Consider the following 20411-nt stretch of genomic DNA (forward strand, 5'->3'; position numbering starts at 1 on the left):
CTGGAGTTCTTCCACGGGGTGGGGGAGTGACTGTTTCCAGAACTACCTGAAATCTGTGTGGGCACAGCCTGGTCCCCGGAAGCACCTGCGCTGCCCACAGGGCTACCCGGCAGGCCCCACGTTCTGAGAAACGTGCCGGGAGGCCAGTCTCTCTACCCTGGTGCTGCCATCAGTGGCCACCCGCATGCACAGGCTGGGCCAGGGGTACTGAGCCTTGCGGTTCTGCCCTCCGTGGGCCTGAGCGAGCGGTCAGCTGGGGGCTGCAGCCCTCGGCCTCCCCAGCACACGACGTCCGTCACACGTGTAGCTCTCTGCCCGGACTGGACGGAAGCAGGCCCGCTCCAGCTGGAGCTCTAGTGCACACGCCTGAAGAACGAGCGCCAAGGGCGTTTTCCTCAGCATGTTCTTCTGGCCTTTCTCTCTCTCTTTCTCTCTTTCTTTTTTTGTTTTTAGTATTTATTTATCTTCCCTTTTGTTGCCCTTATTATTTTATTGTTGTGGTTATTACTGTTGTTGTTGATGTCATCGTTGTTGGATAGGACAGAGAGAAATGGAGAGAGGAGGGGAAGACAGAGAGGGGGAGAGAAAGACAGACACCTGCAGACCTGCTTCACCGCCTGTGAAGTGACTCCCTTGCAAGTGGGGAGCCGGGGGCTCGAACCGGGGTCCTTACGCCGGTCCCTGCGCTTTGCGCCCGATTCCCCCTTCTGGCCTTTCTTTCTCCTTTCAGGCTCTCTTGATTCTTTTTTCCATTTCCTCAATCAGCTACAGAAAGGTCTTAAAACAGCAGGGAACCAGTCTGTCCTTCATGACAGACGTCAGTAGTGCCCTCCCCAGTCTACGCTTCTGGTGCTATGCAGGTGCGGGTTCTTGCAGTCCTGGGGGCTCTGGCCGGGGGAGGACTGGCCTGCCCACCTGTGCCCACAGGCTCTGGCTGGGTGAGGACTGGCCTGCCCACCTGTGCCCACAGGCTCTGGCTGGGTAAGGATTGGCCTGCCCACCTGTGCCCCCACAGGCTCTGGCTGGGTAAGGACTGGCCTGCCCACCTGTGCCCCCCAGGATCTGGCTGGGTAAGGACTGGCCTGCCCACCTGTGCCCCACAGGATCTGGCTGGGTAAGGACTGGCCTGCCCACCTGTGCCCCCCCAGGATCTGGCTGGGTAAGGACTGACCTGCCCACCTGTGCCCCCCAGGCTCTGGCTGGGTAAGGACTGGCCTGCCCACCTGTGCCCCCCACAGGCTCTGGCTGGGTAAGGACTGGCCTGCCCACCTGTGCCCCCCACAGGCTCTGGCTGGGTAAGGACTGGCCTGCCCACCTGTGCCCCCCAGGATCTGGCTGGGTAAGGACTGGCCTGCCCACCTGTGCCCCCCAGGATCTGGCTGGGTAAGGACTGGCCTGCCCACCTGTGCCCCCCACAGGCTCTGGCTGGGTAAGGACTGGCCTGCCCACCTGTGCCCCCACAGGATCTGGCTGGGTAAGGATTGGCCTGCCCACCTGTGCCCCCCAGGATCTGGCTAGGTAAGGACTGGCCTGCCCACCTGTGCCCCCCAGGATCTGGCTGGGTAAGGACTGGCCTGCCCACCTGTGCCCCCACAGGATCTGGCTGGGTAAGGATTGGCCTGCCCACCTGTGCCCCCCAGGATCTGGCTAGGTAAGGACTGGCCTGCCCACCTGTGCCCCCACAGGATCTGGCTGGGTAAGGACTGGCCTGCCCACCTGTGCCCCCACAGGCTCTGGGCTGGGTGACCGCTGCCCTGCCCTCCTGTGCCCCCTCCCCGGCTCTGGGAGGAAGTGTTGCCCCTGCAGCCTACAGTGGCGTGATCCGAACACCAGCCCTAACAGAGCTCTGAGGCCACAGGCAGAACTCTCACTTGGCCCTGAAAAGCCAGCCAACCGAGTCCCACCGACCCCACAGCCCCCCTCTGGTGTGTCGAGGGAGCATCACATGGCAGCCCACTCACACAGACCCACCCAGCCAGAGGACTGCCACCCACGCCCAGAGCAGCCCCCATGCTGCCCTCACCCCGGAGCACGTCCCACGGGGTGGGGGCCTAAGCCAGACGCTCACCGGAGGCCAACACCCGATCTGGCCAAGAGGCTGAGAGTCCTGAACATCCACCGCAACCCTAACAGAAACAGCTGTCGGGTGAAGGCCACCCACCTGCTGGACGCCTGTGCCTGGCCTGTGCCCAGAGCCCCGGGACCGGGCCTGCGGCAGCTGCCAACACATCCAAGGCATCCCCCCCTCAAGAGCACGGCCACCTGTGCGTTCGTCCTTCACCCGACGGCTCTCCTGGTCTGCCAATGCACACTGGGAGCATTTTACTGCCCCGCTTTCATTATTGATGAAGAGGGACCAGCATGATCTTTCCAAAGTTCAGAGACTCTATAAAGACAAGGAGCTGAAATGCCACTGTGCTCGTTTTGGGGGGTGGGATGTGATTCTGTCTTGTGGCGAAAGGAGGGAGGAGGAAAACTCAGCTGAGACGTGAGGCAGCCCTCGTCTACTGAGGTGCCAGGCCACAGGAGTGCCCTCAGCGACACGGTGCCGCCCACTCTGGCGAGGGCGCGGGATGCCTAGGCCCAGGGCAGGCCCACGGGCAGATGCGGGCAGAACCTGCGAGTCACGGCCCCCTCCACGCAGCCCTGAGGAAGCCAGAAGGGTTCTGTCAAGGGCGGGAGGTGGGGCGGCTCTCCTTGCTGGTTCAGGAGTGAGGGGAGTGGCATGAAAGCACTTTTTAAAAGCCTCAGGTGGCCAGGCAGTGGTGCACCTGGTTAAGTGCACACATTACCAATTGCAAGGGCCAGGGTTCGAGCCCCCCGCTCCCCACCTGCAGGGGGCCCACTTCATGAATCGAAGCACGGCTGCAGGCGTCTGTCTTTCTATCTCCTGTTCCCTCTCAGTTTCTCTCTGTCCTATCTAATAAAAAAAGAAAATAGAGGGGGAAAAAAACCCAGGAAAAAACGGCTGTTGTGAGCAGTGGATGTGTACAGTAAACCTTGGCGGCAGCCGAAAATTAATTAGTTAATTAATCGATCAATGATGTGATTCATTCTTCAGGGCCTCCTTCCCCGCCCCCACACATCTGGGAGCAAGTGCTGTCCTGGACACGCAGCCCAGCATCACAGGTGCGGTGCCCCCGACCGCTGCTTTCCTCCTCTCGAGTGCAGCCAAGGCCGGCCCGGGACAGTGATGGCTCCCTTCGCTGGGGTCGGGCGTCCACACCAGCAGGCGCTCACTCACTGGAAGGCAGCGCTCTCCCCACAGCCAGGTCGAGGCATCTTGTAGAGGGTGGCGCGGAGACGGCTGGCGTGGTGACGGGCCTTGCTTCTGGGGGTGCCCTCGGGCCCGGGCAGCAGGTCAGAGAGTCGTGTGCAGCCTGTCACGCCCAGCGCTCCGCCAGCCGGTCAAGGGCTTGATCCCATCAGCCGAGCTTAAGCTCTGGTTCTCCACGGGGGCCTGTCTGCCCAAAGACTCAGGTTTTAGATGAGGCCTCTGCCAGCAGGCCGTGCCAGGGCAGAAGAGCTGCACCCAGGCCCTCAGGCACGTGGGCACCAGCCGGCAGTCCTGCTCTGTGAGCTCACCACCCGGGAGCCCTCGGCCAGCAGGCAGGACTCCGCCGGGCGCAGGCTTCTGCGTGGGGCCCTGCCAGTCTCTGTTCAGGCGCCAGATGCTGCGCTAGCTTCACGGGCGGGAGAGAGACAACCAGGGTCTCATGGCTGAGCTGGGAATGCAGTTCAGTCTTTATTGATGAGCAGGAGTGCAGTACAATCTACCTAACTCTCTCCATTAGAAAATCCTGTCCTTTATGACTCCTGAGGCGGAAGTGTCAGGTCGGAAGAGGAATTACGTAGGATAGGGGGCGGGGAGAAGGAAAAAACTGTGCAAACCAGTGGGGATTAAACGATGACAAAAAGGATGTGACTAGGAGAGGGGGCGGAGTGGAAAAAGAGCACGAACCAATGGGGATTAAACCAGTGCAGGTCTCAGGTAAAGCAGTGATTATGTAAATAGACCATAGCGTTAAGCAATGCAAACGAACCTAACGTGATGATCAAAACAGAAGGGGTCTTAGAAGCAGAATTAGAAGCAGACCAACAGGGCCTGAAACCACGGGGCTTCTCCAGTCTGGTAAAGGTTGGCCGGGGACCTGGAGCCACCTGCAGAGACGACCCCGGGCCTCACCGTGCCCTTCCACACCCAGAGCCTGAGCCAGGGCTCTACCCACTGGCCAGCCTGGTCGCTTCTCACAGCAGCCTGAACCGAGGTGGGAGGCAGACTCTCCCACAGCCATGGCCGGGTCACGCCAGCCTGGGGGAGCCCTGCTCGCTGGGGGCGGAAGGTGAGCTGAAGGCAGAGGTGGCGGCAGGACAATCTCCCCAAGGCCGAGGGCCTCCGGCACCTGGGTGCAAAGCCTGTCTTCACCTGAGTAAGCGCCCTGAAGATGACCTCTCACTGTCCACGGGGAGGATGCGAGGGGCACACCCACGGCGGCACTCACAGACTCTAACCTGAAGATTCAGACGCGCCCAGATACAGAGCCAGGCTGACAGAGACCGAGGTGGCTGTGGGGAGAGGATGAGCTGGACAACTGGGTTTCCACGTGGGGAAGGGAGTCTGGACCCACATTCCCACTGGGACACAACAACAACGGACTCGTGACAGACGGACGGACGGACACACTATCAACAAAACAGCGAGCGAGTCCAAGGCCTCTGTGGTGAGGGCGCACAGCAAGACCCTGCAGACGCGGTGGACAGGCATCTGAAGACACCAGCGTGACGGACCGCAGCTCTGCGGCCACGGATAACACGGACGGCAAGATTTTTGACTTTTAGCCTTTTTTGTATTTTTTATATTTTGTGAATTTTTAAAAGATTTTTTGAAATTCATTTATTTAGTAAGGACACACAGAGAGAACCAGAGCAGCTCTCTGGCATGTGCAATGCCAGGGATCAAACTCCAGGCCTCGTGCTTTTAGTTTCAAAGCTTTCTCCACTGTGCCCCTCCCCAAGCCACTCTCAACATTCCCTTTGTCGGTCGTGAAGAATTCAAAGTGATGAAAACACGTGTTCAAGGACTGGGGAGAGCAAGTGGAGGGGTTAAGGGAGATGTAACAGGAACATACGTTTCTCACAAAGTCTATAATAGCTATTTACTATTGTCTTGTGTGTGGATAACTTGGGTCAATACTAAGAAATATATACATGAACATATAATAGATATATGTTAAATATATAATAATACATAACTAATCTAATTGTAAGGCAAGAAGACCAGACACACACGCACACTCTGCTTGAAAAAAATACATGAAACTTCCAAAAGACAGAACTTTTACTAACAGAGTATACTAAAAACTGATGAATCTTAGTAAAAGAATTTTTAAATAATCAGTCGTGGGAGCTGACTCAAAGGTAAAGCTCTGACACGAGGCCCTGGGTTCTAGACCACTGCCCTGGCCTCCTTCTTTCTCTCTCTCTCTCTCAAAATATAACTATATTTTTAAAGTAGTGCCCCAGAGAATAAAACTGTCATGTGACCTAAATTTAACAAGTTCATGTAGGGTTGTTAACAGACGTTTTGAGTGTCATGGTTCATGTTGGATGAAACTGGTGACAACTGAAATGTCCACACGGTAGATAAATGTCCACGCAATGGAATACTACTCAGCAAAGAAAAGCAGTGTTACACACTACAACATGGGTGAACCTCTAAGTCATCACAGAAAGTAAGAGCGGCAGACATCAGGAGTGACATGTGTTGCATGGCCCCAGAATATCCAGAAATATCCAGAAAAGATAAACTCACAGTGAGAGAAAGACTGAAATATCTGGAAAAGATAATATCCAGAAAATATCCAGAAAAGATAAACTCACAGTGAGAGAAAGAGTGAGCTGGAAGGGAGGTTATCAGTGAACATGTGCGGGACTGGGTCACGACGTACCCAGTAGAGAGCACACATTGACATGCGTAAGGACCCGGGTTCAAACCCTAGGGAAGCTTCGCAAGCAGGCAAGCAAAGCTGCAGGTGTCTCTCTTTTTCCTTCTATCTCCCATTCCCTCTCAACTTCTCACTTTTTTTCTCCAAAATAGAAAGACAAAATCCAGCTGCCAGGAGCGGTGTGCTGGCCATGGAGTTCTGGGCCATACTGTGAGCACTGAGCCCGGGGAGGAGGCAGGACATGCTGTGAGCACTGAGCCCGGGGAGGAGGCAGGACATGCTGTGAGCACTGAGCCCGGGGAGGAGGCAGGACATGCTGTGAGCACTGAGCCCGGGGAGGAGGCAGGACATGCTGTGAGCACTGAGCCCGGGGAGGAGGCAGGACATGCTGTGAGCACTGAGCCCGGGGAGGAGGCAGGACATGCTGTGAGCACTGAGCCCGGGGAGGAGGCAGGACATGCTGTGAGCACTGAGCCCGGGGAGGAGGCAGGACATGCTGTGAGCACTGAGCCCGGGGAGGAGGCAGGACATGCTGTGAGCACTGAGCCCGGGGAGGAGGCAGGACATGCTGTGAGCACTGAGCCCGGGGAGGAGGCAGGACATGCTGTGAGCACTGAGCCCGGGGAAGGGAAGGACTTGCTGTGAGCACTGAGCCCGGGGAGGAGGCAGGACATGCTGTGAGCACTGAGCCCGGGGAGGAGGCAGGACATGCTGTGAGCACTGAGCCCGGGGAGGAGGCAGGACATGCTGTGAGCACTGAGCCCGGGGAGGAGGCAGGACATGCTGTGAGCACTGAGCCCGGGGAGGAGGCAGGACATACTGTGAGCACTGAGCCCGGGGAGGAAGCAGGACATGCTGTGAGCACTGAGCCCGGGGAGGAGGCAGGACATGCTGTGAGCACTGAGCCCGGGGAGGAGGCAGGACATACTGTGAGCACTGAGCCCGGTCCAGCCCGGGACAAACGACCATGGGGGCTGCCAGACCGCTGGCTTCACAGAAGCTTCTGTCTAAAGAGAAAGGGAAGGGGGAGCCGTGGAATCACATTGGCCATAAAACATCAACAAGAATCCTGGGGGGAGAAGAAAAAGGTGTGTGTGTGTGTGTGTGTGTGTGTGTGTGTGTGTGTGTGTGTGTGTGTGTGTGTGTGTGTGAGTGTGTGTGTATGACTGTGTGTGTGTGAGTGTGTGTGAGTGTGTGAGTGTGTGTGTGAGTGTGTGTGTTAGTGTGAGTGTGTGAGGTGAGTGAGTTTGGGAGTGAGTGTGTGTGTGTGTGTGTGTGTGTGTGTGAGTGTGGTTATGAGTGTATGTGTGTGTGAGAGAGTATTTGTGTGGGTGTGTGTGTGAGTGTGTTAGTTTGTGTGTGTGAGTGTGTGTATGAGTGTGTGTGTGTGTGTATGACTGTGTGTGTGAGTGTGAGTGTGAGTGTGTGAGTGTGTGTGTGTGAGTGTGAGTGTGTGACTGTGTGTGTGTGTGTGTGAGTGAGTGTGGGAGTGAGTGTGTGAGTGTGTGTGTGGGTGTGTGAGTGTGTGAGTGTGTGTGTGGTGAGTGTGTGTGTGTGGGTGTGAGTGTGTTTGAGTGTGTGTGTGTGAGTGTGTGTGTGTGTGAGTGTGGGAGTGAGTGTGTGTGGGGGGGTGTGTGTGAGTGTGTGTGTGAGTGTGTGTGTGTAGGTGAGTGTGTGTGTGAGTATATGTGTGTGAGTGTGTGTATGAGTGTGTGTGAGTGTGTATGTGTGTGTATGTGTATGAGTGTGTGAGTGTGTGTGTATGACTGTGTGTATGAGTGTGTGTGAGTGTGTGAGTGTGTGTGAGTGAGTGTGTGTGTGAGTGTGTGAGTGTGTGTGTGAGTGAGTGTGTTGGTGTGTGAGTGTGTGTGAGTGTGCATGAGTGTGTGTGTGTGTGAGTGTGTGTGTATGAGTGTGTGAGTGTGTGTGAGTGTGTGAGTGTATGAGTGAGTGTGTGTATGTGAGTGTGTGTGTGTGAGTGTGTGTGTGAGTGAGTGTGTGTGAGTGTGTGTGAGTGTAAGTGTGTGTGTGAGAATGAGTGTGTGAGTGTGTGAGTTTGTGTGTGTGAGTGTGTGTGAGTGTGTAAGTGTGTGTGACTGTGTGTTGAGTGTGTGTGACTGTGTGTGTGAGTGTGTGTGAGTGTCGGTGAGTGTGTGTGTGTGAGTGTGTGTGAGTTTGTGTGAGAGTGTGTGTGAGTGTGTGAGTGTGTGTGAGTGTTTCTGAGTGTGTGTGTGTGTGTGTGTGTGAGTGTCTGTGTTTGTGTGAGTGTGTGTGAGTGTATGTGTGTTTTTATGAATGTGTGAGTTTGTGTGAGTGTGTGTGTGAGAGTGTGTGTGAGTGTGTGTGTGAGTGTCTGTTTGTGTGAGTGTGTGTGAGTGTGTGTGAATGTGTCTTTGTATGAGTGTGTGTGTGAGTGTATGTGTGTTTTTATGAATGTGTGAGTTTGTGTGAGTGTGTGTGTGAGTGTGTGTGTGAGAGTGTGTATGAGTGTGTGTGTGTGTGTGTGTGAGTATGTGTGTGTGTGTGTGTGAGTGTGTGTGTGTGGTTGTGTGAGTGAGTGTGTCTGTGAGTGTGTGTGTGTGTGTGTGTGTATGAGTGTGTGTGTGAGTGTGTGTGTATGAGTGTGTGTGTTTGTGTGTATGACTGTGTGAGTGTGTGTGTGACTGTGAGTGTGTATGAGTGTATTGTGTGAGTGTGTATGAGTGTGTGTGTGAGTTGTGTGTATTAGTGTGTTTGAGTGTGTGTGTGGGTATGTGTGAGTGTGTGGGTGTGAGTGTGTATGTGTGTGTGAGTGTGTGAGTGTGTATGTGTGTGAGTGTCTATGTGTGTGTGCGTGTGTGAGTGTGTGTGAGTGTGTATGTGTGCGAATGAGTTTGTGTGAGTGTGTGTATATGTGTGTGAGTGTGTGTGTGTGAGTGTGTGTGTGTATGAGTGTGTGAGTGTGTGTGTATAAGTGTATTGTGTGTGAGTGTGTGTATGAGTGTGTGAGTGTGTGTGTGAGTGTGTGTGTATGAGTATGTGAGTGTGAGTGTGTGTGTATAAGTGTATTGTGTGAGTGTGTGTGAGTGTATGAGTGTGTGTGTGTGTGTATGAGTGCGTGTTTGAGTGTGTGTATGTGTGTGAGTGTGTGTGTGAGTGTGTGTGTGAGTGTTAGTGTGAGTGTGTGTGTATGAGTGTATTGTGTGAGTCTGTGTATATGTATATGAGTGTGTGTGTGTATGAGTGTGTATTAGTGTTTGTGTGTATGAGTGTATTGTGTGAGTGTGTGTGTGTGTATGAGTGTGTGTGTATGTGTGTGTGTATGAGTGTGTGTCAGTGTGTATGAGTGTGTATGTGAGTGTGTGTGTGAGTGTGTGTGTGTAAGTGTGTGTGTGCATGAGTGTATTGTGCGAGTGTGTGTGTATGAGTGTTGTGTGAGTGTGTGTGTGAGTGTGTGTATGAGTGTTGTGTGTGTGTGTGAGTGTGTGTATGAGTGTGTGTGAGTGTGTGTATGAGTGTGTGTGTGAGTGTGTGTGTGTGAATGTGTATGAGTGTGTGTGTGAGTGTTCTTTTAATAATCAAGATGGAAGAGGTGCTTCACAGGACGTGCAAAGGGCAGCAAGCAAAGATGGTGCCTAGCGGCACAGACATCACAGAATCACTTCCTAAGCCACTGTGGGCATCACCACAAACGCTGAGACTGCCCAGATCAGGAAGGCTAAGATGCCAGCTGTCAACGAGGGTCTGCACTCAGCCACCAGAGTTCCCAGGCGCTGTGGCTGGAGACGTCCACAGGATAACCACTCTGGAAACCAGCTGGCCGCTTCCTGGTGAACTTAGTTACACTTGGCATGCCGCACAGCAGCTCCTTGGCACTGCCCTACAAGACGGTCACAGCAGCTTTGTGAGCAGTGATTCAGGACTAGAAACGGCCAAGTCGTCGGGCAGTGAGGGATCAGCAAACACCACTCAGCAGACAGAGGAGGGAGCCCTGATATGCACGGCCACCTGCCCCACGTGGCTGGGAGAAGCCAGACATGAAGGTGCCGTGTGGTCCCGTTTCCATAAAACTCCAGAAGGCCAGACCAGGTCCACTGGCAGCAACAGCAAGTGGCTCCCTGTGGCCGCCCAGTCCCCCAGACCCCATCTGCAGGGGAGAAGCTTCATGAGCAGGGAAGCAGGGCTGCAGGTGTCTCTCTCTCCCTCCCTGTCTCCCCTTCCCTCTCTATTTCTCTGTCTCCAGCAAAAATAGATAAATAAAGCACATTTTTAAAAAAGGAGAGGGAGAAGGAAGGGAGGAAGGAGGGAAGGAGGGAGGGAGGGAGGGAGGAAGGAAGGAAGGGAGAGGGGCAAGAGAGGGACGGTGAAGGAGGGAGAAGAGAGAGGTAAGGGAGGAGACCGGTGGGTGAGCTGACAGCCTTGGAGCTCGGAGTGAGCTGGCCAGGTGCAGACGGCCAGGTGTGGCCAGGTGTGGCCAGCCGCCTCAGGGTGGTCTCTGCCCTATGCCAACATGCCACCGCTCCATGACTGCAGCGTAACTGGACTGTGTGTGTAAGAATATTGGCTGAGCCGGGTGGTGGTGTGCCTGACTGAGCCCATGTCACCAAGTCCAAGGACCCGGGTCCAAGCCCCTGGTCCACACCTGCAGGGGAGACTTCACAAGTGGTGAAGCAGGACTGCAGGCGTCTCTCTGTCGCTCTCCTCCATCTCCACCTTTCCTTCTTGATTTTTCTCTGCCTCTATCTAATAACTATCATTAAGCAATAAAACATTTAAATGCTCTAGAAAAACAATGGTGAGGCTGGGGTCTAGGAGGCGGTCCCGCAGGCACCACACTTGCAAATACATTTTGACTCCTGACTCGAGGCTGAAGAGAAACAACAGCCCGGGGGTCGGGCAGGGGCGCAGCGGGTTAAGCGCAGGTGGCGCAAAACGCAAGGACCAGGGTAAAGATCCCTGTTCGAGCCCCCGGCTCCCCACCTGCAGGGGAGTCGCTTCACAGGCGGTGAAGCAGGTCTGCAGGTGTCTGTCTGTCTCTCCCCCTCTGTCTTCCCCTCCTCTCTCCATTTCTCTCTGTCCTATCCAACAACGAAGGACATCAACAACAACAATAATACCCACAACAAGGCTATAACAACAAGGGCAACAAAAGGGGGAAAAATGGCCCCCAGGAGTAGTGGATTCATGGTGCAGGCACTGAGCCCCAGCAGTAACCCTGGAGGCGAAAAAGAAAAAGAAAAAAGAAAAACAACAGCCCAACAGGGCAAAGAGGACGTCAGATTTTGCCTGACTTTTCCTAAGTTCTGCCCGACATACCATCCCCCCCCATGTCAACTTTTTACCACCTTCACAAAGCCTTCCTGACTTCTCCAGCCCACATTAATTTTTCTCTTTTCTGTATTCTTGAGGAAATTCTTGTCTGTATAATTAATTCTGGCATTAATTCACAATGTCTTATATCATTATACTTTTCTTAACAAAAAAAAAAAAAAAAAAAAAAAACCACCAGAGCACCGTTCAGCTTTAGCTTACGGTGGTGCCCCAGACATGACTTTCCTCCCCCGCCTCCTCCTCCTCCTCTCTTGCATGACCACTGTGGTATCTCCTGGTTGATATCCTTCTCTCTAACGTTCATCTGGTCTTTCCCAGAGAGCCTGTGAGAGCCTCAGAGCTCATGTTCTGCATCCCGTTACACTGTGCTAAGCACACTGTTGGTGCCAACTAAGTGCTGGGGAGCCCTAGCTGGGGTGTTCTGGGAGGTCTGGAATCCTCTTTGCTGACACGGGCGTTTACAAACAGCTCAAGGTCGAACGCAGTCGACCAAGAGCTCAGCTACGAAAACAGTTTTTCCTGAGGAGGACATTTGCTACCAGCTGGGAGGGGAGGGGGCCCAGTTCCAAGGTGGCAGTCCTAGGGCACTGGGCTGGGTCCCCACAAGGGTACTGGAGCTCGGACCCGGGGCTGAGCCCCGAGAACTTCACTCTGTAGACCTGCTCAGAGACAGACTGGCCGTTAAAAGCTACGGAATAGGGCAGAAAGGGCTGCCAGGCTCCAGATGTGAAGGGGGCAGGAACATACAAGTGGAGGCCATAAATTCCTCCCAGATGGAGACAATGCCTTGGTGACAGGCATGCAGATTACACACCTAGTTCAGAAACTCCCCTGAGTTTGCTTGTAATTAAGGGGGTTAGAAAGGTAAAAAAATATATAAACCCAATTAATCATTTAAATATTTAAAGTCGGGTTTTTTCCTTCACTCCAGGATCAGTATATTTCATGACGCCAGCAGCAGACAGCTCTGGTTTTTACTGGGGTTCATTTCAGAACATGTTTAAACTAGTCAGATTGAGTGATGCTTCTGGCCACTAATCACATGTCAAATAAAAGATATTTTATGTAATAAATTACCGCTACAAGTAATTCAAATGTCATTTATCAGTTTTATTATCAGTCAGGCAAAGTCTTGTTTCTCTATATTAATCAAAATCAAGCTTTTTTTTTTTTGGAGCAGTTTTGACACCTCTTGCCAAAAGTACAGAAGGAAAAAAGTAAAGTCTCCCCCCACACCCCCCCCAACTGAAGGTGCCACTGAGTAGTGTAACAGTACCAGGAGAATGAAGTCCAAGGTGATCACTGAAAACTACAGGTATTTAAAATCACCACTGTTTTTATAACAGCATCAGAGCCAGAAGAAATCTCTCTCCAAGAAGACGCACTTCATTTTTAGGTCTGTGAGACTCTTGGAAACACTACTACCTAAGCACCTCCATAGGTAAGCGTTTTCTCAGAGGGATCCAGATGGAGAAACGATGCAGGTGAGTGGACGGCCCTCCTGCCCACCTGTCCTCCCGCCTCTGTCAAGAAGACGGAGCATTAACCCTCGGTGCGCTAAAGGCGGCAGACACACCACACGAGGCCTTAGGCTGACTATCAGCAGCCAGAGCGACTTGTCCTGAGCAAGAAGTCCCCAAGTAGCTTAGAGACCTGTTTGGCGTTAAGCTGCAGGAGGAAACAGCTGGAATAAACAGATGTGCATCTCAGAGAACGCTGCATTCCAGCTGCCACTGCCCATTCTCCACGAATGGCAGTCAACGGCTGGGCCCAGGGATGCCACTCCAGAGTGCTGAGACTCGGTCTCCAGTTACAAATGAAAGGGGAAGGGCTGCGGAGGGACCCAGAGCAAACACAAGCGAGCAGAAAGAACGCTGACCAGAAGGGGCAGCGAGTCCCAGGCTCACTAGTGTGGCTTCCGCTGCAGACGCCCAGACAGGATGTCTGTGACTGAGCGCCGGCCCGAGAGTCACACAAGCCAACGGTGTGTCGGACGAGGTGACCTTAAATGCAGTCAATCAGCGTGTGCCGTGAACTGTTCGCACCGTGCGGCCTTCTCCCAGAAGCAAAGGAGAAGCCACGGTTCAGCTGAGACCAGTGACACCAAGGGGATTCCGGCCCACAGCTCGGCCCGGCGCCAGACTGTCTCCCCAGCAGGGGCTGAGCCAGGGAGACTCGGTGAGGCAAAACTAGGCTGAGGAGGCAGCTCTAATCCTGCCTGGGGAAGCCACACGAATCTTGCATTTCAAAATCTGATGTTAAGCAGTTTCTCTAAATGTCTTATGTACAGAATGGAGACAGAAAGAAACTGACATGAAAGGGGGAGACGGAGAGGGAGAGAGAGACCCCTGCAGCCTGGATTCACCACTCGTGAGGCTTCCCTCCTGCAGGTGAGGACCAGGGGCTTGAACCCAGGTCCTTGCACATATGCGCTCAACCAAGTATACCACCATGCAGCTCTCAAGCAATGTTTTCAATTGTGTTTTGTAAAACATGTAACTTCTGAGATGGATTAAAATGAAAGTAACTGTTGAAAAGGTGTTATGAAAGATGATAAGTTCAAGACTGAGTCACATGGAATCGACGTAACAGCTATCTTCCATAGCTCTGGAGTACATGTTAACCCTTTTTTTTTTTTTTTGCCTCCAGGGTTATTGCTGGGGCTTGGTGCCTGCACTACAAATCCACTGCTCCTGGAGGCCATCTTTTTTCCATTCTTGTGGTTGCTGTTGGATAGGACAGAAAGAAATCGAGAGAGGAGTCCGGCGGTAGCACAGTGGTTAAGCGCACGTGGCACAAAACGCAAGGACCGGCGTAAGGATCCTGGTTCGAGCCCCCGGCTCCCCACCTGCAGGGGAGTCGCTTCACAGGCGGTGAAGCAGGTCTGCAGGTGTCTGTCTGTCTCTCCCCCTCTCTGTCTTCCCCTCCTCTCTCCATTTCTCTCTGTCTTATCCAACAACGATGGCATCAATCACAACAACAATAAAACAACAGGGCAACAAAAGAGAAAATAAATAAATTAAATTAAATTTTAAAAACATCTCTTACAAGAAATCAAGAGAGGAGGGAAACACAGATGGAGACAGAAAAGATAAGACACCTGCAGACCTGCTTCACGGCTTGCAAAGCAACCCCCACCGTCCCCACAGGTGAAGAGCCAGGAGCTCAAACCGGGATCCTTGAGCTTTGCACTACGTACGATTAAACCACTGCACTAGTGCCCGGCTCCAATCCTAACCTTTTTTAAAAAAAAAATTTAATTATTTATGTATTTTGGATAGAGATTGAGAAACTGAGAGAAAGGGGGAGACAAAGGTGTAGGAGGACACATGCAGCCTTGCTTCATGGCTCATAGAGCTCCCCTGGCAGGTGGGAACCAGGGGCTTGAACCTGGGCCCTTGCACACTGCGGCCTGTGTAAAAACAAATCTTGACCTTTTTAATGATTTCTAGACCGGAGCAGTGCTCAGCTCTGAGCTCACAGTGGTGCAGGGACAGAACTGGGGCCTCCCAGTCAGGCATGGAAGCCTTTGGGATAACCAGTACACTAACTCTGAGTCCCCTTTGGACTTTTAAAAATCATTTAAAGAAGTGTTCCAGCTGTTATTAGGAGAGGAGCACTTATTACTAGTTTGGAAAACATATATCCTTAAAGTAGCTTTTGTAAGGGAAAAAAAACGAAAAAAAAAACCCATGGGCCATGTTCTCATGTAATAACAAAAACAGTGTTCAGAAGGATCTTGTGCTTTAGTCTGAAATTTCCTAGTATACTGCACTACACAGATATACATTTCATAGCCAGTTCAAGGAAGGAAGGAGGGAAGCAAGCAAGGAAGGAAGGAAGGAAGGAAGGGGATGGGAGGAAGGAAAGGAAAGCCAGCCTGACTCTCCTAATTTTAACTTTTAAAAATAAAATTAGGAGGCGAGTTATTTCAGTGAGCAAAACGATCAGACGCTGATGTAAAATAAATATCAGTGAAACAATAACATGCAAAAACACTGGAATAAGAAAATGGAGCCTGGGCCAATATACTCTGGTGGATCCTTGCTTATAACCAAATCCCTTAAAGCAACACCATAAGATGTACGTTCTGACCCTGCATCATCTTAAACCTCTGTCACGTATTTAAAAGTTTGTCAAGGAGATGGGGGGGGGGGTCACGCTCTTTTGGAGAAGCCTAGATGCTTGCTGTGACCCCCCCCGTTTCTCCTGGCTGGCCGTGTCCTGAATCTTACTGAAGGCAAGAGAGTAGGAGCAGGTGACTTACTGTGGGGCTGGGGGGTGAGGTGTGGGGGCTGGACGGGGGCCACCTGGGTGCCGGCTGGGCCCAAAGCTGACGGCTCATCGGCGGCCGTGCCCGAGTGCTGGAAGGCCAAGTCTATCTCTTGGTCGGTCAGTCCTGTGGGAGAAGAAGACGTCATTTCAGATGAATGCCTTTAGCCACCACCCCACAACAAAGTCTCACTGAGAAAAGGCCTTTGGAGTCGCAGGACACCCAGCACTCTGCAGGGCTGCCTCCCCGATTTCAGATTCTCTAGAACCGCTCTCAGCTGCAATTTAACCTTAAGCGACAGAATATTAGCCTCAACACTGCTTCCAAATGTGGCTCATTCCATTCCCTTAATTTATCCTGGAGTTTATTGCTGCTTCTGAAGTTGCTCTGTACTGCAATTCTCCGTTCTTCCCCCGAAAACAGATACCATCAACTGCAAATGTGGCTCATTTTAATCTGTAATGGCGTTAAAAAAAGAGGGGAGAAAACTAACAATAATGCATGAAAACAGACAGGGAAACAAAAACTAATTATTGGGTGAGACGACTAATTAGTCTAGATCGTTTCCGAAGACGGGAATAATTTGCTTTATTTTATGACAAATGCAGAAATAAAAAGGAAAATCAGGACCGACTGTGATTAGTATGAATGGGATACAGAATGTAAAGGAGAAAATAAAACGAGGGAGCAGATCAAAACAAGGCCAGACCCAAACTTAGGGGCGACTCCCCTCGCCCGCCGCGCCGCAGCCTGGCCCTGGGCGAGCTCTTCCCTCCCGCTCCTCCCGGTCGGTCCTCCCGACACTCCCGGCCGCGCCGCGCTGCGCATGGCCGTCGGGAAACAGCCGGCTGCCATCTGTAGTGGCCACGACACGTGGAGGAGATTTGCCCAGCGCGGCCTAAGAGGCCAGTGAAAGCATGGCCGGCCGGCTTGGAAGGAAACTGTTCGGAAGGGCTCCCGCCGCCCAGACCGGGAAAGCGGGTGGGAGGTCACTCCGGCCGCCAGCCGTTCCGTTCCGGGAACCCACATCCAGGCAGGCCGCGAGCCTGAGCTTTTAACACTCGGCCGAAAGCTTTTCCACATTTGGCCGGCAGCTCTCCGGTAGAGACCCACAGCACGGTGCATCTGCTCCCGGGGAGGCCGACGGCCGGCAGCTTCCCAAGCACGGTGCCTGGGGGCTAACAGACAAGCACGGTGCTGCTCTGGAGCCCACGCCACCCTGCGCAGTGCTGGCTGCCGGGAAAGCCGCAGCCGCCCCTCTCTCCACACCCTGCACGGGTGGACAGAGGCTGGCGCCTGCAGGCCTTTCCTCCTCTCTCCTCTCCGGCCCTCCGCACACAGTGAAGCAGGACACTGCAGGCAAGGCCACACCTCCACGAAGCCCCAGGCTGCTGGGCCACCAGCACAGATGACAAAGTTGCCAGGGTGAAAGGGGGCCACTCACAGCGCTTCCTGGAGCAACAGCAACAGTCTGAGAATCCTGGGTCGGGGGCGGGGGCGGGGTGCCCGCTACGTACGTGCTTAGTACGTCCCTGAGCTTAGTACGTGCACACAGTACTAAGCTCAGGGACCCGGGCAAGGATTCGGGTTTGAGCCCCAGCTCCCCACCTGTGTGTGTGTGGGGGGGGGGGGTCGCTTCACAAGCGGTGAAGCAGGGCTGCAGGTGTCTTTCTCTCTCCCTCTGTATCTCACCCTCCTCTCACAATTTCTCTGTCCTGTCCAATAAAATGGGGAAATGGCCACCAGGAGCGATGGATTTGTAGTGCTGGCACTGAGCCCCAGCAGCAACCCTGGAGGCAAAGAGAGGGAGAGAGGGAGAGCGGACAGCGGGTTGTAGGGACGTGACTGCAAGATCGCTACAGGAGGTGACTTAATAGGAGGCCCACCTCCCAGCAAGAATGGGGGCAGGACTGAGAACACGGCTCTTCTGAGCCCCAGCGTGCGGCTCCCCCCCCCCCCCCCGAGTGGGAAGGGAGCTGCTGGAGGAGATAGGGCTTGTCGTCGACGTGGGCACAGGCTGGGGGTCACTGGCATGAGGCGGAGTTTCACGGGCTGCAAATGAGGGTGATTTTCCCAAAAGGAGCACTCAGTCGCATCTCGCTGTCCCTTCTGGCTCTTGCAGACAGAAACAAGTGCACTGATCTTAGCGCAGGGGGACAGCCAGTAAAGCCGACTTTACTGGGGCCTGAAGCTGGGGCTGGTTAAAGGGACGGGGCTCCTTGCCCGCCGCTCCACCCTCCGGCCCTGCGAAGCCTGCTTTCCTACGTGGTCCTTGCCTTGCTTGTTACTGCAGCTGAGCCGCGATGCAGGGCCCGGTTTAAAGGGCGTCGGGCTTCCTTCCACGCTCCTGTTCCCAGAAATGTGCCTGCTGGATGCCTGCACTCTGCAGTCCCTGGTTTCCCAGGCCGGGCTTTTGGGTCAGTCACATAAAACAAGTCATTTTTCTTCTTTAAAAAAGTGAGTATATCCTAACAGTTTCACTGGACATTCTGACTTCAGATCTGCGTCACTCCCCTGACACTGTCCCTACTTAGCAGCTAAAGAACCAAGGCCCCACCTGCAGGGGAGCTTCGTGAGCTCCGTGAAGCAGGGCTGCAGGTGTCTCTCCTCTCTCCCTCTCCCCTTCCTATCAACTAATTTCTCTCTGTCTCTATCCAGTCAATAAATAAAGCATCTTAAAAAAAACACAAACAAGGGCCCAGGTTCAATCCCTGGCATCACTTTTAAGCCAGAACACAGTATATCTGATATGTCTTTCACCTTCTCTCTCATAGTAAACAAATAAATTAAAACTACACATACACACACAAAAAAAAAATCCCAAAGCACAAGGAGGGTATAAACTGCTCACATCACTCTGGCCAGGGTGTGGTCGTGGCCATGAGAAGGCGGTTGCCACTTCATCCTGCGGTGCAGGGCCACTAGCCAGCGAGTGGGCTCTTGCTGAAGAGGTCGGGACCAGGTCCTTCTTCTCTGTCCTGGCCCCCACCCACTGACGAGAACGTGTGTTCTTTGTGGTGTGCCCCCCAGACCCTGTCTGCAAGTGACACCCAGACGGCGGTCAGACACTCGCAGAGCGAGCAAGCGAGCGAGCGAGAGAGAGAGTGCAGAGAGCCTGGCCTCACTCCAGCAGCTAGCCCCAAGGAGACCCAAGCCCTCTCCCAACTGTGGTGCTGGCCTCCGTCTCCTCGTCCTCTGCAGCGCCCGTGGCTCAGACCAGGAGGCCCGGACTCTGCTGACAGACTGGGGTGCTTCACCTTGAGCCGGCAGGGCGAAGGGGCAGTGTGACCTCTCTCAGAACACAGCTCACCTGACTGGGCACCAGCTCCTAGTGCGGTTCACCCCACACCCCCACACGAGACATCTGGTCCCCAGCCACTGCGGCGGAGACAAACCTTGCCGGCTGCAGAAGGTCAGAGGGAATGGGGTGGGGACATGCGGCTGCGCAGGCTGCACTGACTCTGGGGCTGGGGCCCAGGCGCCATTAGAAGTGGCATCTCTGTCTTGTTTACCACCCTGGATAATGCAGACCTTTTTTTGTTTTGTTTTAAATGATCTCATGCAAATTAGACGCACATACTTCCTTCCAGCTGATTGCTATCTGCAAGGAATAATCTAGCCGCAGAGGGTCTGCGTGGAGCTGAAGCAGAGTGTCACCCACCACCGTCTTGTGGCAGCCGGCCTCTTCCTCCCTCCCTCCCTCCTTCCCTCCTTCCTTCCCCTCTGTCTCCAGCCCTCCTCCTGCTACAGCCTTTCAATCAGCCGGTTTCAGTAAAGCCTAGAATTTTCTTTGGCCTGGGCATCCACTGCCTTGATCTGACCCAGCCAGCACTGTGCTCTGGGGGCTGTCCAGCCATGTGGCAATGTCACCTCCAAGAGCGCCAGCCCTCCCTCCCCTCACCTGCGGCCAGACACTTAGAAGCATCTGGATCCAGAGCACAGCAGAGCAGAGAAAGTTCCCTCAGTGACTAGCCCACTTGCTAGCAGTGCGTGCAGAGGACAAGGCAAGATAAGGGACTGCAAAAGCGAACAGGACAGACAGACAGACGCCCGCCTTGAGGACTGCCTGGTCCTCAGAGCTGAGGGTCCGTAGTTCAGGACAGAGAGACAGACACCCGCCTTGAGGACTGCTCAGTCCTCAGAGCTGAGGGTCCGCAGTTCAGGACAGAGAGACAGACACCCGCCTTGAGGACTGCTCAGTCCTCAGAGCTGAGGGTCCGCAGTTCAGGACAGAGAGACAGCACACCCACCTCAGAGCTGAGGCCCGCAGTTCAGGACAGAGAGACAGACACCCACCTTGAGGACTGCTCAGTCTCCAGAGCTGAGACCCACAGTTCAGGACGGACAGACAGACACCCACCGCAGAGCTGAGGGCCACAGTTCAGGACAGACAGACAGCACACCCGCCTCAGAGCTGAGGCCCACAGTTCAGGACAGACAGACACCCCTGCCTCAGAGCTGAGGGCCACAGCTCACTCCAGCTCTCTGTGGGGATTGGGACGGCTGCCTCAGCCCCCAGCACCCCCAGTCCGTGGCTTCACTTCCCAAAGCGAAGTCCTTACAAGCTGCACCGGACAGCACTTTCCCGTACTTTCTCCGGAACAGGAGAAACAAGACAAGCCAACCGCCTGCCTCCGGTGTGGTGAGGAAGAGGCACCCAAGGGCAGGGCCTCGGGGTCATGGCACCTGCAGAGTTCTAGCCCCCAGAAGGTCAACAGATGTGTTTTCTTTCTCTTAAGGTTTCTGTTCAAATGCAAACAAAACCAAACCTGTTGGTCTCCCTGGCCATGGCCTCCAGGCTGTCAGGGCCCCTGCAGGCTAGAGGTCCCTTCCCACGGTTCAGACAAAAGCAGCTTCTCAGAAGGCCTCCCGCCCCAGCCTCA

The 20411-nt window shown here is 53.9% G+C and overlaps 2 protein-coding genes across 7 annotated transcripts in view; one reads left to right on the forward strand and one right to left on the reverse strand.

Moving 5' to 3' along the window:
* The window catches only part of DFFA (DNA fragmentation factor subunit alpha), a 401378-nt gene that overhangs the window by 34939 nt on the left and 346028 nt on the right, over positions 1-20411 (forward strand). The window contains exon 1 of one of the 2 annotated variants that reach the window (XM_060170926.1): positions 2646-2649. The exons of the other annotated variant lie outside the window; for it this stretch is intronic. The gene's annotated coding sequence lies outside the window, so the exon portion shown is untranslated. Of the gene's footprint in view, positions 1-2645; positions 2650-20411 lie in introns of those variants that run through there. 2 annotated transcript variants of the gene reach the window in all.
* The window catches only part of PEX14 (peroxisomal biogenesis factor 14), a 154258-nt gene that overhangs the window by 13756 nt on the left and 120091 nt on the right, over positions 1-20411 (reverse strand). For 3 of the 5 annotated variants that reach the window (XR_009544420.1, XM_060170923.1, XM_060170922.1), the window contains one exon: positions 15523-15654. The exons of the other annotated variants lie outside the window; for them this stretch is intronic. Coding sequence is in view for 2 of the 3 variants with exons in the window: in XM_060170923.1 (XP_060026906.1) it covers positions 15523-15654 (132 nt within the window). In the remaining variant the exon portion in view is untranslated. The remainder of the gene's footprint in view (positions 1-15522; positions 15655-20411) is intronic. 5 annotated transcript variants of the gene reach the window in all.

This window comes from Erinaceus europaeus, chromosome 13 (genome assembly GCF_950295315.1).
Source record: "Erinaceus europaeus chromosome 13, mEriEur2.1, whole genome shotgun sequence".
Lineage (NCBI taxonomy): Eukaryota > Metazoa > Chordata > Mammalia > Eulipotyphla > Erinaceidae > Erinaceus > Erinaceus europaeus.